Source organism: Ictidomys tridecemlineatus, chromosome 2, assembly GCF_052094955.1.
Source record: "Ictidomys tridecemlineatus isolate mIctTri1 chromosome 2, mIctTri1.hap1, whole genome shotgun sequence".
Classification (NCBI taxonomy): Eukaryota; Metazoa; Chordata; class Mammalia; order Rodentia; family Sciuridae; genus Ictidomys; species Ictidomys tridecemlineatus.
In genome coordinates, this window is record NC_135478.1 from 132,787,411 (window position 1) to 132,810,172 (window position 22,762).

The following is a 22,762-nucleotide window of genomic DNA, read 5'->3' on the forward strand; positions in this document are numbered from 1 at the left end:
TGGAAGAAACTAAATTTGGCTTTAGAAATTTGAAGCCCTTCAACTTTCCTCCTTCTCTGGAGGTTTTATTTGAAATCCCTTTCATGCCTTTTCCTAAGTCACCTAATTTCAAAGCTGTCAGCTCTAAAGTCAAACCTTAAAATGTGTTCCATCAGAAAGTCAAACCTTAAAATGTGTTCAATTAGAAAGCCAAGCAAGGAAGCCAGGCACTTAACAGACTATTCTAATTAAGGCTCTGAAAACCCTGTCAAGTTTTCATATCTTCTGTTCTGCCTGGGGAGTGGGGTGGGGGAAGGAGACTTAAATATCAACTATTATTTAGACTCTTAAGGGAATTGCATTTTTATTTACAGTTGAGTCTCTACCCCTCCCTGTGTTCTAGTCTGCAAATGGCTTACACTTGAACTTTGTATAGAATCCTGGTGGGAGGAGGTGGAGGTAGGGAAAAATCTCATCACATAGAAAAGCATAACCCAAATCTCACTATGGTTTCATAATTTTGCTCTTGCATCTAAAAAAGACAGTCATCTCTCATGAGGGAGGGTGTTATGTGCTTTATATCCTGACATTTTCCACTCGCTGCTTCTTGGTGTGAGGAGAGATATGCAGCATGTGGCACTGCAGAGGAAGACGCCAGAAGCCACAGAATGAGACATCCGCTTTCCGGTGATGCTGTCCCATTCCTGGGAGCCTCCAGGATGCACTCAGACTCCTTGGGATGTGATTCTGCAGCAGACAGGATGCAAGGAAGCCCACTCTGTCCTGGGCACCCAGGACAACACTGAGTTCTAAAGGCAAAGGGCATGTAGTGAGGGGCCAGGCTAGGCCCCCATGTGGTGCCATAGTGAGCAGCAGCACCATTTGAGGCCAGGCAGGGGAGGCGTGCAGGGACTGGCCTCCCAGAGACGAGCAGATGAGTTGGGGCAGACCGACCCATTCCAGTGTAACCAGAAAGATTGTGGATCATAGTTACAATGGTTGCTGATTAGGCATCAAAGATGTGACATTGTCAAAGCCACCATGGCTGAGAATGGCACCAACATGCTGCAGCCAAAGAAAGTGGGTGGCCCATATATGTGTGAAGAACGGGTGGCACTCTGTCAGTGGCTTAGCTGACAGCTCAGAGCTTCACAGGAAGACCTCTTTGCCTGGCCAGCTTCTCTTGAACAATGTCTCCCACGAAACCTCCGAGGCACTTACATAGCATATTTCTGTGTCCACTCTCTTGCTAGTCTGTTGTACCTGGAAGAAAAAAGCAGAGGGAGTGACACCCTCACTTGAAATGGTCATGTCCCTTCAACGTGGAGCAGAGAACATGACTGATGTGGGGAAATGCTGCTGCTTGTCAAACATCCAGGACTGATGGATGAATTAAAAAATAAAAACTTTCCTTGGAGCAGGAACACTTCAGTCATGGCTGTAACCCCCTTACTTGGTGAGTCCTGTTGATCCTTCTTAACTATCTGCTGTGGAAGATGTAATACTGCAGCAAATCTCTACCCTTTCTCTCTCCTGTCCTTCAATATGGATGCAGAAGATACTCAAGGTTCAGCTTGGAATAGTTCCAGGCTGTCCAGAACACAAATCTTAGAACCTGTCACTTGTGTGTGAATCAGCACCACCCTCTGCAGCTGGGCCACCTCTTTGTGCCCTCATCTCCTTGGCTGTTCACCATAAAAAGACTTTCTGTTTGAGGGGATGACTGGACAAGTCTGTATATAAAGTACATGGAGCAGGCCTGGCACCAGTGAGAGTTATCTAGGTATGTGCATTTATCTTCATTATTGTAATGAAATCTGATGCCATGAGACTGTAAATTATAGATTTGTAGTTAGGGGACACACTGAAAAAAATGCCTTTTGTTATATCTAAAATAGCTTATAATAATTTGTTTTTTTCCCCTGTGGTGCTAGGGAATGAGCCCAGGGCCCTGTGAATGCTAGGTAAGAACTCTGCTACTAAACTACATCAGTGGGCTCATAAGAAATGTTAAAGTAAAAACAATTTAAAATTTAATCAGCTAAAACTTATTTTGATTGCTACCAGGAGACTTCAATGAGTATAATAATGAGGTCTATAAAGTTCTCAAGAAAAATGTTACAAAAACCAATTCATTCTAATCTCTTCAGACTGAAGATAAGTAATAAACTAAAAGACTCTCTGAAGATACTCTTTGTTTTTTGAGAAAGGATCTTGCCAAGTTACCTAGACTGGCCTGAAACTCTTGATCCTCCTGCCTCTGCCTCCAAAGAAGCTGGGATTACAGGTGTGCACCACTACACCTGGCTTTGCAAATATTCTTCACAAGAGCCAGTAATATTCTCTCCCAGGTGCCATTCACATGACACTTCTGCTGTCTGAGTCCCATCACACCTGGCCCCTTTCTTGCTAACTGTCAACATACAGACTAACACAGGATAGTGTCTTCTGGGCCTGCTCCACTAGCCAAACACTCCCATGCTTCAGCTCACAAGGGAGTAAGAATTCTGGATCTGGTAATTGATGTTTAAACAGAATTGGCAGTAAGAGTCTGTTGGTGAAACAGCAACATACTACTGACGTCTGACCGCACCCAGCAAACTGACCATAGCTGTGTTTACCACCTTGACTGGCTTCAGCCTCACTCTGGGTATGTCCAAGCAGACAAACCCTTGTCTTATGCCATAAACCTTAGAATTTAATCCAGAATTTTCCTGTTGTCAGATTCTTCTGAGTCCATTCTTGGCTGACCACTGACTTTGCTGGCCTCAAGACAGGGTGTGGCAAACAATATTTTAGGGTTCTGTAGGACAGCTGATGAACTATCCAGGAGAGTAAACTGCTTTTATCCCCTTCTCTCTCCTCAGAGGAGAGTCAAAGGACATGTTAGTGAGAGCCAAGAGGCCACACCCAGGGCACATCCACCGTGCGCACAGGCTCAGCTCAGGCAGGAAGATGTCTGTGGGAACACTGGCAGCCATGGCACAAAGGCAATCCAAAGAGGACGCATACTTCTCTCTGTCGGCCTTGTAAGTGTGGGCTATTTCTGGCACCAGAGGATCATCAGGGTTGGGGTCGCAGAGCAGGGAGCAGATGGACAAGAGAACTGGGAAGAAAGAAACGGTCAGTCAGCTGTGGCCAGGAAGCTGTGGATGTAGTAAGCCCCCCCAAACTTGTGCTTTCAGTTGACCAGGCAGTTCTCTTCCCCTCAACACCCTAATCTAATAATGATTCTGCTTAAGTCATGAAAGTATTTGCTTTGGCTACATTCTAACTGGGAGGCAGTTTGTATTGCAAATTTCTTGATGCAGTCTCAGCACATTGCTCCAGGACACTTCCTCCTCTATATGGTCTCGGGCCCTTACTGAAGCCCCTGTGGTCTTAGCCTCTGACATCTTCCAGGCCCACAGTTTTTAACCATACCATGTATCTTTGGTGTTTGGTTCCAGGAGCCCTGTTAAGAGAACTGGAGTTCAGAGCACTCAGGTAACTTTCTAAGGTCATAGACTTGGAACACCCAGTAAATGGGTAAAAATTCTTAACTAGGTCTATAATCACAAAGCCAAAGAACCCTTCCATTCTTGCATTCATCTCTGTCATGTACATTCAGTGTGCTCTGAGAGGCTCTGGAAAAAAGGGAATCATCCACTAGGGTCTGGTGAAGAGCAGAAGGAACTGTGAGAGGATTATCATTCCTGCTTTGTTCTGGACTGCCAGGACACCCAACAAACTGCCTTCAGTGAGTTCATCAGAGTCCTAACCACAGGTCCCCAAGGGTAAGCTACAAATGGTAGAGCAGCTCAACCCCTCTGCTAGTCTCAGCTGAGATGTAGTCACTATGGACTGTCCTCCAGGCCACTCAAGTTCCAGTGCTTTTCTTCCTTCTTTCCTTCCTTCCCACTGAAGGGCCCCTTCCTAACTCCATACCTAGGACTATGCTGGCCCTGGGTCTGCCAGCTCAGCTTCAGGCAGACCCTCAAGGGTGGCATTTTGCCATGGCTGCCCCTGCAATCCTTCCTGCATATACTTCTCCTAGGTTCAACTCAGAGGGAAGCTATCTTGGGAGGATGTTGGGATGTTTCCAGGATTTGTCAGCCCAGCAGAATCTGTTCTGCCCTGGCAAGGATGTGCACCATATGCAGGGGTGGTGCTTTGTCTCTCTAGATTCACCATGCCTACTGCTGTAGGCCCTCTCCATCCTTCTAAAGCCTGCCCTTGCCAGCTGTCCCAGGCTCTCTGCAACCTTTCCTGGTTGGTTACCCAAAGCTCTTCTACCTGCACTGCCTCATGCATACTCTCTGCTTATTTTGGGAAGCTGATTTTTTTTTCCCACCATCCCACCCATCCCTTACCTGAGAGGCCACCATACTGACTATATTCAGGACTCATGTGAACACACAAACACACAGGTCATGCTCAGCACATCTTAGTTCAGAGGGAATATCTGCATTTCTTGTCTTTTTTTTTTTTTTTTTTTTTGTACTCAGAATTTCACCATTGAGCTACATTTCCAGTCCTTTTTATTTTTTATTTTGAGACATTGTTTTGCTAAGTTGCTTAGGGTTTCACTAAATTGCTGAGCCTGGCCTTAAACTTGTGGTTCTTTTGTCTCAGCCTCCTGAGTTGCTGGGATTACAGGCTGGCATTACCAAACTAGGAGGAGTACCTGCATTTCTACTTGTCTGGTTTTTTAAATCTCACCCAAAGACATGTGTTCAACATCGCTTATTTTAGAAAGGGAGGATTTTCCATCAATCGTGAGGCTCCTGAGGACAGGCCATGTATCTCTTCTTTCAAAGCTGACTCACATTCTCAGCTGTTCCTTTTTGGATGAATGGATAAATGATGGAACAGAAAAGGTAGTACAATATTTGTCTTTCTGATTTTTAGATGAAGAGTGTAAGTAAAATTGATATTTTCTTCTTGTACCTATATGATGTCTTAAGCACCTCATAGTGACTGACTACTGAGGACTGATAAGATACAGGACACTGAGCTTGGTTAATGTTACTTCTCTGCAGTGCAAGGACATCATGTGTGCACAAGGCTAGATGGGGCTTTGAGACCTGGATAAGCTGCCCATTCTCCCTGAGCCTCCATGCCCACCAGTGAGTGGGTAAAAACACATGAGATAGGGCACATGAAACACACATCAGAGTTTCTACCTTTGGACACAGTGAGTGCTGGAGACCACTGTGACCGCAGGATGTCCAGGCAGATGCTGCCATTGCTGTTGATATTGGGGTGATAGATTTTTGTTGTGAAAGCGACCTGTAGAAATGAGAGATCCCAAGTCAGACAAGCCACAGGGGACATATGGAAAACAAACTGAGTAAAGTTGAAGTAGCCACTGCTGGGCTATACTAGGGTATGCTCTGTACTGGCCTCACACAGTCCTAGGTGAACTGGAAGCCCATGCCAATCCCTAATAGGACACAGGAAAGGTAACCCAAGAAGTCCCCTGACTTATTTTCTGTTGGATTCTCATTCTGAACACAGGAGGACTGATATTATATTCCCCAAAGTACTGTACTCTGAAGAGTAACAAGGAAGGTGGTGGAAAGAACTCAGAAAGCCAAAGGTCTGTGCAAAAAAATAATGACTCAAATTGTGGATATAAGAGGAAACAGTTACAACAGGAAACAGCCAAAATTTACTCCTCAATCTTTACTTAATTACTTATTTGGGTCTAACTAGCTTGGACAAAACTTGGATTTCAGCCATCACTGATTTTGGCTACACATAAACATAGTTGCTTTGTTAACATAAGATGTATCATCACCAGCAGATAAGCCCAGGTCACAGACCTTTTCCTCCCCCACCCCCGCCCCCAGTGCTGGAGATTGAATCTAGGGCCTCATGCATGATAGACAAGTATTTTACCACTGAGCCATACTCCAAACCCTCTTCTCTCCTTTTAGTTTTCCCATTCTCAGAATTTAGCCTTCATAATACACTTGCACATTTCAAATATGCAAGGATACCCACTGTAGCAAAACACATAAAACAATGCAAATGTCTCTCAAGAGATTATTGGTGAAATTAGTGTTACATATATACAACTGTTTAAAAAGCACACAGGAAATACTCATATGCTCAAATGGAAAAATTTCCAATATGCACTCTTGATGGAAAAATCAAATGCAGCTTTGTGATATCTTGGAGATGCCATGGGAGAAAAAAGGAAACACACACAGGTGGTTGTACAGGTGTAGATGATGCTTGGAAAAGAAAAAAGAAAGATCCAGACCACTGGGACAAAGAAGACTGTGTTCATTGCACATACTCCTACCATTTGATCTCTTCTAGAAAAAAACATAGCCACACATTACTTCTTGAAATGAATTTCCTGGGGACCAAAGTCCTCTCTTTAAATAGGGAGTGATGCTGTTCCCAGGGTTGATATGGGGGGCCTGTAGAGTCAGTTCCACCTTATGTGAAAGGTGCTCCAAGTCACATGCAGTTTTCATTGTCCTTGGAGTAGGATGAGAATAAGGCTTGCCCCCTCAGTCCCACCCACACCTCACAGACCAGCAATGTCAGCAATTGCTGGGCAATGCAGCAGCAATGATTCTGCTTCCTTCCCCTGCTCTGATGCTCTATTACTATTTCTTTGCTTGGACAGTGGGTGAGAAGCATCCTTTACATTGTCATCCATGATTTTTTGCATGTGTGATATACTTTAAAATATTTTTTTGTTGTTTTGCTTTTGCTTTTTGGTGCTGGGGATCAAACCCAGAGACTCTTACACACTAAGTAAACATAAGAACTTACTTGAAAAGATGAGGTGAAGGGGGCTGTGCGTATGTGAGCTTAACCAACTTTTACCATATGATTTTTTCTTTTTCCCAGTAAGGTCAAACTTCAAAAGGGTCTTGGAGAGTATCTGCTTCAATATCTCCTATAAAGATCATGCAATTCTGCCAGATTCCTCCTACAGTCAGAAAATTCTTATGAAAACAGATTATTTATTTGCTTCTTAAGTGAAGTACTGAGGATTGAACCCATAGCACTGTGCCAATGAGTGACATCCCCAGCCCTTTTTATTTTTTCTTGAGACAGGATCGTGCTAAGTTGTTCAGGCTGGCTTTGAATTTGTGATTCTCCTGCCTCAGCCTCCTTAGAAGCTGGGATTACAGGTGTGCCACCGAACCTGGATTCCTATGAAAAATTTTAAGACAGAAGCACTTTCTTTTTTTGTAGAGTATCACTCTCATATTTCAGTTTACATCTTTCCCTGTTAAAATAATCCCAACTCACAGAATTTACTTCTGTCTTTTAATAATAGCCAATGTTTTCACTTTCTCCTTGGGCAGTTAGTGATTCTAAAAAAGGTCCAACTGATATACACGACTACATCCTTATCTGTGTAAGGAAGATTCTTAGCTGCTTACATTCTAATGATTAGAAATTGTTACTTTAAAAATAATGCACAGTCTTTCCATAAGGAAAGGGGACTGGAGGGTGGGTTAGAGAAACATGAAGCAAGCTAATGCTTTTTCAACCACCCCACTACCATTACCACCACCAATAGTACCCAATCCTGAGGGGCTATTTTAGCTCTATCACTACAAACCCTCTCCCCTGCCAAAAGCTGGAAAAGTCTCCAGAGTACTGAACATATTTAACCTTGATTTAAAATATCCAGGCACCAAGTGGCTGCTGTTGGCAACACCTGCACAGAGCTGCAACAAGTGAGCCCAAAAGGATCCTCTTACAATGAATCAGATAATCAAAGTGCAAAACAGTGGCTACAAACTTAAACTATCAGGGCCAACTCAGGTGGTAAGGCACAGAGACATCATGCTCCTGGACTCTGACACCCTGACAAGACTACCAAGTAAGTCTGATAAAAATGCTGCCCTTGATCGAATCCTGAGGACATATCACACAAATCCAAAATGATCGATTTCTGACATCATAACTGATTAATTCTCCTCAAAACCATCAAGATTTTATTTATATATGTGTGTGTGTATGTGTGTGTGTGTGTTGCTGGGGACTTGAACCCAGGGCCTAGTGCATGCAATGCAAGCACTCTACTAACTGAGCTATATCTCCAGCCTCCCAAACCATCAAGATTATGAAAAACTAAAGCACCATTACAAACTGCGATGATAGAAGAAACTAAACAGTAAGTGCTGGGAACCTAAAGCTCAAGGGGAACACTGGTAGAAACTGGTAAAGTTTGATCAAGTTGTCAGTTTAGATCATAGTACTGTGACCAGCACTGATTTCCTGGTTCTGATTGGAGCAGTACAGTAACATAAGATGTTGGTATCAGGGAAAGCTAGATAAAAAATACATGGAGGCGGCTTCCATGTGTTCTTTTTAAAAAAATTTATTTATTTGTTTTTATGTGGTACTGAGGATTGAACCCAGGGCCTTACCCATGCTAGGCAAACACTGAGATACAATCACAGCCCTCCATGTATAGCTTTACCTGATACCAAACTGTAGAGCATTAAAGAAAGAAATTGAAGAAGACCTTAGAAGGTAGAAAGATCTCCCATGCTCCTGGATAAACAGAATTAATATTGTCAAAATGGCCAAATTACCAAAACTGTTACACAGATTTAATGAATTCCTATTAAAATCCCAATGACATTCTTCATAGAACTAGAAAAAGCAATCATGAAATTCATTTGGAAAACTAAGAGATCCAAAATAGCCAAAGCAATCCTTAACAAGAAAAGTGAAGCAGGAGGCACCACAATACCATAACTTAAACTATATCACAGAGCAATAGTAACAAAAACAGCATGGTATTGACACCAAAACAGACACCATGTAGACCAATGGTACAGAATACAAGACACAGAGACAAACCCACATAAATACTGTTATTTCATACTAGACAAAGGTGCCAAAAACATTTATTGGAGAAAAGTTAGCCTCTTCAACAAACGCTGCTGGAAAAACTGGAAATCCATATGTAACGAAATGAAATTAAACCCCTATCTCATACTCTACACAAAATTCAACTCAATGTGGATCAAAGACTTATTCACTAGAACAGACATCCTGCACCTAATAGAAGAAAAAGTAGGCCCAAATCTTCATCATGTCAGCTTAGGAACTGACTTCCTTAATAAGTGTCCTAAAGCATAATAAGTAAAATTATGAATGGGATGGATTCAAACTGAAAAGCTTTTTCTCAGCAAAGGAAATAATCAATAACATGAAGAGAGAACCTACAGAATAGGAGAAAATCTTTACCACATACACCTCAGGTAGAGCGCTAATCTCCAAGATATATCAAAAACCTTAATACAAAAAAAAAAAAACCCAAAAAAACCCAATCTATAAATGAGCTAAGGAACTGAACAGACACTTCACAGAAGAAGAAATACAATCAATCAACAAATACATGGAAAAATTCATCAACTCTAGCAAGTATAGAAATGCAATCAAAACTAAGATTTCATCTCACTCAAGTCAGAACAGCAATTATCAATAGTAAAAGCAACAGTAAATGTTGGTGAGGATGTGGGGAAAAGGTACACTCATACATTGCTGGTGGGCCTGCAAACTGGTGCAACCATTATGGAAAGCATTATGGAGAAAACTTGGAATGGGGGTTAGGGATATAGCTTAGTTGGCAGAGTGCTTGCCTTGCATGCACAAAGCTCTGGGTTCAATCCCCAGCACCCCCCCCCCAAAACAAAAACAAAACAAAACAAAATCTTGGAATGGAACCACCATTTGACCCAGCTGTCCCACGCCTTGGTTTATACCCAAAGGACTTAAAATCAGCATACTACAGTGATGCAGCCACATCAATGTTTACAGCAGCTCAATACACAATAGCCCAATTATGGAACCATCCTAGATGCCTTTCAACAGATGAATGGATAAAGAAAATGTGGTATATATATACAATGAAATATTACTCAACCTTAAGAAGAATGAAATTATGGCATTTGCAGGTAAATGGATGGAGCTGAAGAATATCATGCTAAGTGAAATAAGCCAATCCCCGAAAACCAAAAGCCAAATGTTTTCTCTGATATGCAGATGCTAATTCATAATAACGGGGGGTGCCTAGGGAATAATAGAGGTAGTATGCATTAGGCAGAGGGGAATGAAGGGAGGGGAGAGAACATGGGGATAGGAAGGATACTAGAATGAATTGGACATTTTTACCCTATGTACATGTATGATTACACTAATGGTGTGATTCTGCATCATGTATAACCAGAAAAATGAGAAATTATACTCCATTTATGTACGATGTGTCAAAATGCATTCTACTGTCATATATAACTAATTAGAACAACAACAACAACAAACAGAATACATGGAAACTCTTTATATTACTTTTGTAGCTATTTTGTTGTAAGTATGCTATATATTGTGAATGTGCTGAGGCTAAGCCCAGGGCCTTGAATATGAAAAGCAGGTGGTCTACCACTGAGCTATACTCCCAGTCCTTGCAACTTTTCTAACTCTAAAATTAACTCAAAGTAACTTTTTTTAAAAAGACTGAATATCTGGGTCTGAGTTTCACCTTGTATTATCCATGTCATCTTAAGGAGATATACATCCCCCTTTAGACTTAGCTTCCTCATTCACAAAACAGAATTGGCATTTTATTTTTAAAATGAGAATAAAAATATACATTGGTGTATATGGAAAAAATCTTGGAGAAATGTATAGGCTGTTAACTGTGATCTTCTGTGGGTCTACAGCAAGCTGGCTTCCATCTGCATACTAGTTATTTCTCTAATTTAAAAATAACAAACTTTTTCCAGTTTTGCAATCAGAAAAAGAAAGCAGTTAAAAATGATGTGAATTATGTACCCACTATGTGTGACCACAGCTGATAGGCAGCTCAACCACTGCTTGTTTGTGTTTCTTCTCAGTACTGACTAGCTCACGTAATAAATATCTCTATTCCTCCCTAGGACTGTGAACCTCAAAACAGCAGGCTTTACTTTGTATACAGAGTCCAGGTTAGTGAGGACAACACTGGTAGTAGGATGTATGTCCAGGAGCAAGACAACCTGCAAATAGAAGATCCCAGAAATCTACTTGACAGGCAGAGGCAGGGTAGTCAGGCAGACCCCTCCTATCAGTGGCATTATTCTCTGAGGCTCTAATGAGGGAGTGGTTTGTGTGTGAAAAGCAAAGGAAAGTAAGCTACCATTCTAACTTAATAAAGGAAATTGATTTGCCAGGGTCCTAGACCAGATGACTTCACCTTGGCATTTTCTGCTAGAGAAGGGGAATAGTCCTGGACACTGTAGGGTGCTGAGCAACATCTTCAGTCTTCACTCATTAGATACCAATAGCAAACCCCTCAAGTTTTGACAACCCAAAATATGCCAAGATCTTGTCCATATGTTCCTGGAGCAAGTGCAAAATCACTCTAGCCAAGAATTCCTATCCTACACCATAAGTAAATAACTTCAAAGAAGGAAACAGTAGCCTGCAGACCTAACCAGGATTAGACATAGCAATGAGGAGTATTATAGAGATTCAGATTGACCTGAAGCAGCCATTCTGAGTTGTTACTGCCATGACTGCCCTTGAGTAAACCTGGTCTATTTTCCCTACATAGTATAAGATAAAAAACTATTAGAGTGGCATGTGGATCTTTACAATTGAACTCTGGTGCCATCAGCTCTGGGAATATGCCTGATGTCTGTGATGTTAGGTTGAGATAAACCAGGTACATTCCAGCTTGGATGAAAATCAAATTTGTCCTGACCACATTGTAAGTTCCCTCCCTTTGACCCAAGTCATAAGGATCCACTGTTTTGATGTCACCTTCAACCATGTTTCTGTCTATAAGCCCCCAATGAAGATGTACTCTGTAATTCTGGATCTGTTTGCTTCTTCTGCAGACTCTTGGTACCCTCTGCTTATGTAGTCAGTCCTTTTACACCAGATTTTCTTTGAACAAGAGCATCCTTAAAACTGAGACTTCAGCAAGAAGCCTGTTCACCACACTCTCCCTTGCTCACAACAGGGATTAATTCTCAAAGTCCAGAGTTTAAAATCCTAGAAGGCTAAAACCATGGAATTGGAATGACAGGCCCTGGAGAGAAGGTTCATACACAGCTCTCTTTACCTGTAACCTGAAGAGGCCCCTTCATCACAAGCTGTCCTTTGTCCAAACATCAGAGGAGTTGGGGGGTGCCTCACCTTTGGGGGCTTGAAAGGGTAATCCGTAGGAAAGTGGATGGTCAGGAAGAAAACACCTCCTTGGTAAGGACTGTCATTCTGGAAGACACAGGAAGAATTCAGTGCTGGTCCTAAGTATAAAGTATAAGAAGCAAAACTGAAGCTGTGCACTCAGCAGCACTACCTACCGGGCCCATGATGGTGGCCTGCCAGTGGAACACTACAAGACAAAAGAGAGATGGGAACATATGAGACCCCCCCCGAATAACATGTCTATTTTATTGAAAAGATGCTGCTAAGTTTAGAGTGTGCTGTTTACAAAAGACTGTCTGACTTCTGACACCAAATGTATTCTACAGTTCAATAATTTGCTAGGATTCCCAGAGCTCACTGAAGGCTATTGTACTCAAGGTGACAGTTTATTACAGGGAAATGGCACAGATTAATAAAAGGAGGGGTCTAGGGCTGGGGATGTGGCTCAAGTGGTAGCGCGCTCGCCTGGCATGCGTGCAGCCCGGGTTCGATCCTCAGCACCACATACCAACAAAGATGTTGTGTCCGCCGAGAACTAAAAAATAAATATTAAAAATTCTCTCTCTCTCTCTCTCTCTCTCTCTCTCTCTCCTCTCTCACTCTAAAAAAAAATAAAAATAAAAAAATAACAATAAAAGGAGGGGTCTAAATGCAGAGCTTCCATTATTCTCTCCTCATGAGGACAGGACTCTCTTGGCATCAACATGTGATAAAACACAGATATTGCCAATCAGAGATGCTCGCCTAAGCCTCAATACTCAAGAAATTTTTGTTGGGGCTCTGTCATAAACATATGATTAATGACTTGAGTGCCTACAGGTCTGATTTCAATCTCCAGTCTCTCCAGCATGATTCAAAGCCTCCATCTTAAGTCACATAGTTGGTCTATTGGCATGGCTAGTCCTCACTTTAAATCACATTATTGGTATGGGTCAAAGCCTCTAGACAAAAACTCGGTTTGGGTGAGACATCTTTGAGATCACCTGCCAGAGGCTGAGGAAGAAGTTCAGATCTTTGGGGGGCAAGATTAATTTTTATATCTATTTATTTATTGAAATACTGGGAATGAAACTTAGGACCTCCTTTATGTTGAGACAAGTGCTCTATCACTGAGTTATAGCTCCAGTCCAAGATTAATTTCTTTACTACAAAGGTGCCAATAACTATAATTCAGACCTCTCTTGGCACAGAACTAGGCCTTACCCAGGCTTTGGGCTCTTTTTATATTGCTCTTGATAAGTGCCTTCTATTCCCTGGTTCTTCCCTTGATTCATTCTGAAGCCTTCTCCAAATAGTCTCTCTAAAGAACAAATTGCCAACAGCTGTGGGGGCTCACGGCTGCCACATCTACACGTCTTCTCGTGCATATCACCAGACAGTGCTCTGGGGACTCAGTGACAAGATAAGATGAGGCTCTCCTGGTTTTTCCTCCTAGGTTCCCAGACTTCAGCAGCCAAGCTGCTACACATCACACCTCTTGCCCTCTAAAGGGTCCCTGGTTACTTTTATTGTTCTGTCCATCCCTAAAGCAGCTCTAGTGCACTCAGCAAGGAATCTTTAAGTAGACCACATACTCACCTTCAAGGCTCCCAAGTCATATGTGTGACCCAGGGCAAAAACTCCAGAGCCTTTGTGGAAAATGGCTACACAACCATAGGTTTGGGCTTATGAGAGCACCTGAGAGGCCTATTATTTTCAAGGGAATTCATCTCATTTGGACTCATGATGGGTGTAGAATGGCTCAAGGTTTCAGGCCTGGTCCTATCTTGGGTTTCCTGTTACCTGTTCAAATATTCCACAGGCTTACCCATGACAGCAGGATGGGGAAGGCACCAAGGCAAGGGTTCTTGTGCAAGAACTAAAGAGAAGTTTCCCAAACCCACTAGGTGAGCCCAAAGATAGTCAAGGCAGCCAGTGATCCTGTTTCAATATTTCAACAAAATACTGATGAAGAAGATACCTTTATCTGTAATAAGACTGCCTCAGCTAATGAAAATATCACTTGTTTTACTTCTGTTCTTATTCCAACTTATGCTAATGGAAGATCTGTTGTTTCATTTTTTCCTCCAATGAAAAAGCAATTCACAAAATGAAAGGAAAATAGGATTGTTTACCTAAAAACTGCTCATCAGATAAATTTGGGTGGTTAGCTGAAGCCCTAAAAAATACTTACAATCATCACAGGTTCTGTGGATCAGTGGGCAAGAGGATCTCCCTGAAATTGGTCAGTTCCTACAACACTACTGGGGATTGAACCCAAGGCCTTGTGAATGCTAGGCAAGTGCTCTATCACCAAGTTAAATCTCCAGCCTCAACTCATGTTAATTGTTAGATGGCAGTTTGCCTAATAAAAATGTAGTATAGAATTCCTTATTAAATAAGTGTTTTTAAATTTTTTTTGTAGTTGTAGATGGATAGAATGTCTTTGTTTATTTTTATGTGGTGCTGAGGTTCCAACCCAGTGCCTCATGCATGCTAGGCAAGCGCTCTGCCACTGAGCTATAGTCCCAGTCCTAAATAAGTGTTTTGATAATATATTTCAGAATAGGAGCCCATGACAAATGAGTAGCTAATAAAAGTGGTCCTTTCTTGGTTACAGGATAGGATCTTCTGGTTTTGTTCATTTTAACCCCTAATAGCCGCTGGGGTGCTGAGCAGGTCTTGAGGACACAGTCAGAAGAGAAGTCCCCAAAAGAGAGAGGATGAGAGAGGAAATAGAGAAGAGATGCTGTACAGGAGCTATCTGTTAATGGGGCAGGCATAAAATAAGCTTGAAAGGAAAGCCAGCTTCCAAGGTTGTCTGAGTCTCATCCACCAAGGTATTGGTTAGGGCAAGTGGACTTGGTGTTAGTCTTTTTAACAGTGATAGCTGACTCCTGATATAGGGCTGCAGTGCAAGGTGAGCAAGAATGTAAGCTAAGTACCAAGAAGCTGCCTCTAGTTAATTAGAACCAGTCCAACCTTGCTATGACCCTAGTTTAACTTGATATTAAGTAACAGGTCACAGGGGAAAAATGCTTTGGAGATCTAAGATGCTTATGAAGACAATACAAGCAAAACAGTGACTAAAGGGGAGCAAGCAAGAAGCAGGTGTCAGGAGGCTTTGGAGCTTGTTGCCGTATTCATACTCTGTCCATGCAAATGAATCATTTCTGCTCTGCTGAAAAAAATTATTTAAACTCCCACAGAAAGCCTTCAGAGCCTGCACTTTCACTAGCTTCATCTGCCTAACCTTGGCTCCTTTGAGCTCTAGCTCTTCCCAGGACATGAAGGCACACATGGGATACCACCCAACTTTTTCCCACTAGTTTCACGAAATTTTTCTTCATTAGATACTGGTAAACTATATATAACAAAATATGAGATTTATATACAACTTTTAAATGTGCAATCCAGTGGTATTAGGTATTATACGCATCTACAATGTTGTACAACCATTGCCACTATCCATTTCCCTCTCCCTCCCTTTCTCCCTTCCTTTTCTCCCCGCCCCTACCCCACCCCACCTCTTGTGGTGCTGGGGACTGAAACTGAGAATTTTCTAAAGCTTTTCTATCATCCAAAACAGAAACAGTATGCCTATGAAACAATCTATATCCCTTTACCATCGGGTAATCCCTCATGAACTTTTATTTTTTGCTACTAGAGATTGAACCCAGGGCGCTTAACCACTGAGCCACATCCCCAGCCTTTTTTGTATTTTATTTAGAGACAGGGTCTTACTGAGTTGCTTAAGGCCTTGCTATGGCTTTGAATTGGCAATCCTCCTGCCTCAGCCTTCTAAGACACTGGGGTTACAGTAGATGACACCATGCTCAGCAGCTACTTTCTATCTCTAAGAATTTGCCTAGTTTAGACATTGGTATAAGTAGAACTATGCAAGATTTGTCTCTCCCCTTCACCTCAAGGTTTATTTCACTTAGCATGCTTTCAAGGTTCCCCCATATTGTAGTGTACTTCAGGATCACATTTTGTTTATCCATTCACTTGTGTTGTCATCACCTTTCAACTATTGAATAATGATGCTGTGAACGCAAGCATATTTCAGTCTATAGGACCCTATGATTTTATTACAGCTGCTGCCTACCAGTGGAAGAGAGAAGAAAAGAAGATAAGGGAATTCTTGGAAACTCTAGTGCTGGGCGGCTTCAGCCTCCAGGGCTGGCCAGGGTTGCTTTTTTCTCTTAACCCCTGTCCCAATCAACTGCTTATAGCTACTTCTTCAGTCTTCCCCTCGTGAAGCACAGAAGTGTGAGAAAAGAATAGATAACTGTGCTCCAGTTACCAGAGGCATGTAGCTGCCACCCTGCCCCCTAATCAGCCCTCCTGTTTGGCTCCCAGGTATACTTATCTATAACTAGTTGTATAACAACTTTTACATCAGTGCCTCAAGTCTGACTTGGTCAGAGGCCTTTTACAGAAGCCTATATGCCCTGGGACAAACTGGTTTTCTCATGACTCAGTGGAGGGAGGGGTGATTTCTGGCAGCAGAGTGTAACCTGACCTGCCACACTGAGGTGAAATTAAGACCTTCAATGAAAAAGCAATTGACAAAATGAAAGAAAAATAAGATTGGTTTTCTTAAAAGGTGCTCAGCTGATAAATTTGGAGAGTTAGCTGAAGTCCTGAAAAATACTTACAATCATCACCCACAGGTCCTGCGGAACACTGGGCAGGAGGATCCCTCTGCAAGTCGGTCAGTTCCTACAACAGGAGACAGTGGATTAGGCTGAGGCATGCCTGGGGTCATCTTTACCCACAGATCCCCCTGGACACAATTGTTCTCCAGGTGGGAAGCCTTAGGAGGTGAATGAAGACAAGGCCAATCCAGGGCCTACTCTCAGCTGTGAAGATACCAGAGAAGTTAAGTATTATCATTTCTATTTTGTAAATTAGGAAAATGAAATGTAAAGCAGTGAGGTAAATAAGGCAGGGTTACAGAGCTGGATGAGGGGAGGGCAAGGAATCAGTTACCGATAGATCTGCCTTACTCCAAGCCTACCTTCCCACCTGCTCAGATGAAGGACACCACCTCACAAAAACTTAGAATAAAAAGAGCCCCAAGAAGCTCTTGGTGGTGTGGTGCCTGCCTGTAATCCCAGCTATTGGGTAGGCTAAGGCAGGAGGAATGCAAGTTAGAGGCTAGCCTTGGCAACTTAGTGAGATCTATCTTAAAAAAAAAAAAAATTGGGGGTAGGGCTGTGATGTATCTCAGTGACAGAGCACCACTGGGTTCATCCCCAATAATAGGGGTGGGGGGAAGAGCCCCAAGAGAATCTCTGGGAGAAGGGTAGGGGTCAGATGCTATCTGTGGGCTAACGAATTAAGTGGAATGAATTAAGTGGCACAGAAAAAGTGCTCATCATGCACAAGGTTCTGGTACTTCAATCTCTCTACTGTACCTCCCTTATCACCATTTCAAAGCCCATTACTGGGTGTTTAGCAAGTCCTAGGGCTTCATTATAGAGACCAAAGGCATGGTAAGCCAACATTTAACACTGCTACCTTATGCACCAATGGAGACCAGTAATTACACCATGACTAGATTCCCTTTATGAGATATCAACTCTGACACAATCCCTAAAGATGCCCCTGGTCCAGTATGAGCCTCAAGACCCAAGATTTTGGGAAATGACTCTCAAACTTTAGTTTGTATGTATGAGAATGTTTCTTAACATCCCCTATCTTCCCCAGGTTCCAGATCCCAACAGACTTCTTGGGGTTTCCAGAGGTTGTAAAAGAAACTGTCCATCACATGTTAGGTAATCCCAGGGTGCAGTACCTGCACAAAGTTCACACCTGGATGGTTACATTCTTCCTTACCTTAACTAAGTCATATACCATCTCACCTACAAAGACCTTCCTGTAATTACTATGTCTTTGGCATGGTGGTCATTCTAGAAATCCCTTACTGTCTCACCTTGCTTTACTTACTCCACTTACCCCTAAATTTATTTATTTAAAAAAATTTTTTTTTAGTTATAGATGGCACAATACCTTTACTTTATTTATTTATTTTTTGTGGTGTTAAAGATGGAACCCAGTGCCTCACTGTGTGAGATAAACGCTCTACCACTAAGCTACAATCCCAGCCTCTCCACTAAATATAATTAGTCATGATGGCAGTATTCCCACAGAAGCCTGAAAATTCTACAAATCAGGAATGTTTTCTCTCCTAGAGTTGATTTCTAAACATCTGCCAGGGCCAGGCAAGGTGGCACATGCCTGTAATCCCAGCAACTCAGAAGGCTGAGGCAAAAGGAGCACAAGTTCGAGGACAGCTTGGCCAATTTAGTGAGATCCTGTCTCAAAAACAGGAGGTGGGGAATAGGGATACAGTTCATTAGTAGAGTACCCCTAGGTACAATCCCCAGTACTGGGGAAAAAGAATCTTCAGTACACTACTAGTTAGTTCTCAATAATTACCTAATATATATGAACCCATTTCCTCACACACAAAATGGATTATACTTGGAAAGTGTTCGGTCAGCAGCATTACTAGTTGAGAGCAGAAGAGAACTTGGGGAACATGCATATGAGGACATACTAAAAAATGCAAGTGCTACAGAAATCTCTGCAGAACAGTCCTTTCTGCTTACATCTCTGAGCTGTGCCCCTCAGCACCTCATCTGTGACTCTGCAGAGTATATATTTACATCCATTGTGGTGCTGCATGAATAAATGAGCTCTTCGATGAGACTGTTAGAGCAAGTCCTGGACAGACCATATGAATGATAAGGGGCGGAAAATCCAGCAGTACAAGCTGATTCTCCTACAGTTCACAAGGTTTTCCCAGAACTCCATTCTTTTGTCTCCACAGATTACCCAGAATCTATGTCCCTCCTTTAGGGGCATGATAAGTAGTTATTAGGACTTAAATAACTTTTGAAAGGCCAGAAGTGGCCCCCACTGATAGATACCAACTAGCACCAAGGGGTTCTGATCAGTAACTGGCATTTTCAGGAACAATAGTGTGACCTATTCTATCACTCACATAATTATTACTGTGCTCACTGAAAGGAGCTAGAAGATTCAAATTCAGCTCTAGCACAGGGAAAATCACTTTTGGGTCTTAATATAATTATCTGTTAAACTGTAATTATGCTTGTCTGCCAACTTGTCAGTGCTATTGTGTGGCAACAGATTTTTTTAATGCATATAATGGTAAACAAGAGCACCCAGTAAGATCAAGGACAGTGCGATGCACAGATGATTCGACCATTAGCATTATAAAGGGAAAGAAGATAGAATACTTGCATAGTATGCAAAAAGGCCCTGGGTTTGATCCCTAGCACCCCCACACACCAGGGGTGGATGGGTAGAATATATGTGTGTGTGTATGTATATGTATATATACTCAGGTCCATCTGACACCCAAGTCTACTTTTTTTACCCCTTCCAGGTAATAATTAAATAAATTACTGGCTACACATACCCCTCCCTCCTCAAGTTCTGTCAAACCCACCACTGCTGAGCTGTACAAGCACTGTTCTTGCCTGGTATCCATTCCATGATCATTAACTTGGACAAAGCAATTGCTGGACTTTCATAATAGTCTCAAGTCTCCCTATGCCCTATTCCAAGTCATATGATGTCAGAAAGCTCTTTTTATAATAGACTTGAGCATGTCATTCATCTGCTTCAAAGCCCTAGGATGATAGATGACCCTTTTTAGAGACCAATTGGTTAAAATTATCTCTTTTTTTTGAAAACTACTTATAAAAGAGAGTTAAAGGGTGGGACAAGATGGCACATGCCTATAACCCCAGTGACTTGAGAGGCTGAAACGGGAGGATCACAAATTAGGGGCCAGTCTCAGCAACTTAGTGAGATCCTTAGCAACTTGTCTCAAAATGAGAAAGACTGGTGATGTAGCTCAAGTGGTAAAAGCACCCCTAGGTTCAAACAGAAGTACCCCCCCAAAAAAGTGAGTTTTAGGACTAGGGGCACAGCTGAGTGGTATAGCACCTGCTTAATGTACACAATATCCTGGGTTAAATCCCCAGCACTGCCCAAGGAGTGGGGAGACTGGTGTCTCTTGTATTCTTAAAGATCGCGCAATTCTACCTCCAACAATCAAATCTAATAATATAAATTTTTAAAAAGACTGATTTGGGTAAGTGTCTGTAGTCCCAGACATTTGGGAGACTGAGGCAGAAAGATGGCTTGAGTCTAGGAAAAAACAAATGGAAAAATAAAAAACCCATCTCAAAAAAAGAAAAAAAATTAGAAAAGAAAGAAATAAGCTAAGCCTCAATGCAAAATGGTATTCATTACTTCCTTATTTATGTAAAGAACATTATTATTTATGTTAAGAACAATGTAGAATCATATAAAGGAGAGTTAATTCGTTGAGTGCTTGGTATATGTCAACCACAAACATACCATCTTATGTAATTCTCAAGACAACTCTGTAAATAGGTAAGATAGGAAGACTAGGAATGATTAAGTGCTTTTGTGAAGTTCCACTAGAAGTAACCTTGCATTCTTTAACTCAGGTCCATCTGACACCCAAATCTATTTTTTTTAACACCCACTCCAGGTAATAATTAAATAAATTACTTACTGGCCATGCACTGGTGGGATGATAAAATGCTAAAAATTATGATTATTGCCGGGCACGGTGGTGCATGCCTGTAATTCCAGGAACTTGGGAGGCTGAGGCAAGAGGATAGCAAGTTTGAGGCCAGCCTCAGCAAATTCGTGAGACCCTGTCTCAAAATAAAAAATAAAAGGGAATGGGGATATAGCTCAGTAGTAAAGCACCCCTAGGTATAATCCCCAGGACCCCCTCCAAAAATCGTTATAAATAGCCAGTCGGTGGAGCTCATAATCCCAAAGCCAGCCTCAGCAACAGCGAGGCGCTAAGAAACTCAGTAAGACCCTGTCTCTAAATAAAATATAAAATAGAGCTAGGGATGTGGCTCAGTGGTTGAGTGCCCCTGAGTTCAATCCCTGGTACCCGTCCCCCCCCCCAAAAAAAAAGTTATATTCAAATGTAGGACAAAATGCAGTGTGTGTGTGTGTATAAGAAAAAGACTGCAAGTAGCTATGCTAAAATGTTTAAATGGTAAGAGGGTAGTATTGGAAATACTTTTTATTCTACTGCTGTGCATTTTCCAAATTCTAGTATAATGTACTGAACTCCTACCAAGACACCGTGTTACCTACAAGATAAAAGCCTGGTATTCTTTCTAGAAGCCCTGGGCCCCAACCCCATTCCGAGCATCACGGTCTCCAGGAAGGCCTTTCTCCCTTTACACCACTTCTGAGTTCCTATTCAACCCCAATACTTAGCGTCAACCTCGAAACCCCAGTCAGTCAGTTTTCCTCCGGCCTCTAGCTCCTGGGCAGGGCGCACACGTGACCCGGACTCATGACCCCGCCCACGTGAGCCAACCCCGCCCCGCGCACACGTCGACCCCTTTTAAGGCTGCGCCGGCGGCGGTTCTGCTTCCCACCGAGACAGGTGTCAGTGCCTTTCGCCGCGCCAGTCATCGGTCGCTTCGTGGCAGTTGCATCCGGCCCTCATTTAGACGCTCTAGACGCCCAGGTCGAAAGGTGGGGAGGCCCCTTACCTTCTGGATCCGCTTCAGCGCCATCCTCTCCGCTGCTTGGGACCGGGCGGCCCGGCGGGGCTGCCTGGGGCGGCCCGCTGCCGGCTTGGCCGCCGCGCTGCACGCCGGGAACCGCTGTCCGCGCGTGCGTAACGCGGGGCACTGTGGGGCGGTCGTCGCGCGTGGCGCGTCCGAGCGCGGTTGGGGGCCAGGTCCTGCTTGTCAAGTTATTGTGGCCCCAAGTAGGGCCGTGCGGCTTTGACTTGTGGTCGGCGAGGGCCTGGGGCACAGCGACCCGCCGAGCGCCCTACGCTATGCTCTCTATTCCCGCCTGGGCTCCTTCCCAGGCTTTCGCATAATTCCTGAGGGTATTCTCCACCCTGTGAGTATACGTATGCATTTTATACGTTGTGATTGGAGGTTCTAACAGCTGTTTCCATATAGATGCAATCCCAAACCTGGCGCCGTGGCGCACTCCTGTAATCCCAGCGACAGGGGAGGCTGAGTTGGGAGGATCACAAGTTCCGCGCTGCTTAATGAGACCAAAATAATAATAATAATAATAAACTAAAGGAACTGGGAGGATGTAGCTCAGTGGTAGGGTGCCCCTGGATTCAATTCCCAGGACCGAAAAAAAAGTGTACATACGAAGCAGACAGGCACGCATAACTATGTGGTAGGGCCTGCATTTTCACTAATTCAGGTAGTTCTGACGCACTGCCAAAGTTTAAGAACTGCAGCCTGAAACTTAATATCTTAAACTTAATTCTGTACCCTTCCCCCTTTCCGAAGACCTGGGAGTTGTCTAGGTCAACTTCAATTCATGGTTATGAACTAATTAGTAGTGTGTCATGAAATCAGCTTAACGAATTGCAACTACAATTTAAAACATGAAGTGTAATACAATAAAATATATAATGTTGGTGTATCTCACATAGTAAAGACAAGAATTGTCAAAGTTTTGTTGATGTGTGCAAGTGTGTTATATGTTGGTGATATTTTTTTTCTCCAGACACTTTACAGGACAAGGATACTAATGCAACTACTATAGGACCAAAGATGTC

At 42.7% G+C, this 22,762-nt stretch overlaps 2 protein-coding genes across 13 annotated transcripts in view; one reads left to right on the forward strand and one right to left on the reverse strand.

Moving 5' to 3' along the window:
* Window positions 1-314: 314 nt before the first annotated feature.
* Ube2d4 (ubiquitin conjugating enzyme E2 D4) lies at window positions 315-21,853 on the reverse strand. Of its 7 annotated transcripts, none has more exons than XM_013355964.4 (7): window positions 21,720-21,853; window positions 16,782-16,845; window positions 12,297-12,328; window positions 12,056-12,207; window positions 5,145-5,250; window positions 2,992-3,085; window positions 315-1,242 (listed from the first exon to the last, which is right to left on the reverse strand). In XM_013355964.4, the coding sequence occupies exons 1-6, from the start codon at window positions 21,741-21,743 to the stop codon at window positions 3,020-3,022; spliced, it is 444 nt and encodes a 147-aa protein (XP_013211418.2). In that variant the 5' UTR covers window positions 21,744-21,853; the 3' UTR covers window positions 315-1,242; window positions 2,992-3,019. The 7 variants fall into 7 exon arrangements, with proteins under 7 accessions (XP_013211418.2, XP_005319283.1, XP_077895949.1 ...); XM_005319226.5 differs by having other exon boundaries at window positions 12,130-12,207; window positions 21,720-21,852; XM_078039823.1 differs by adding an exon at window positions 20,708-20,852 and having other exon boundaries at window positions 315-3,085; window positions 12,130-12,207; window positions 21,720-21,838.
* The window catches only part of Urgcp (upregulator of cell proliferation), a 47,382-nt gene continuing 46,171 nt past the window's right edge, over window positions 21,552-22,762 (forward strand). For 3 of the 6 annotated variants that reach the window (XM_013355962.4, XM_040291873.2, XM_021722303.3), the window contains exon 1: window positions 21,856-22,080. The gene's annotated coding sequence lies outside the window, so the exon portion shown is untranslated. Of the gene's footprint in view, window positions 21,703-21,855; window positions 22,081-22,762 lie in introns of those variants that run through there. The other 3 variants (XM_040291874.2, XM_040291875.2, XM_040291872.2) reach the window with 3 other exon arrangements.

Excerpts from the sequence above, each read along its gene's own strand:
- Ube2d4 (XM_021722304.3), bottom strand. The coding sequence starts at position 21,743 with ATGGCGCTGAAGCGGATCCAGAAG. Across the intron at positions 16,846-21,719 it reads CGCTGAAGCGGATCCAGAAG|GAACTGACCGACTTGCAGAG; the intron begins GTAAGGGGCCTC and ends CTCCTGTTGTAG. Across the intron at positions 3,086-5,144 it reads AGCACTCACTGTGTCCAAAG|TTCTCTTGTCCATCTGCTCC; the intron begins GTAGAAACTCTG and ends CTTTCTTCCCAG.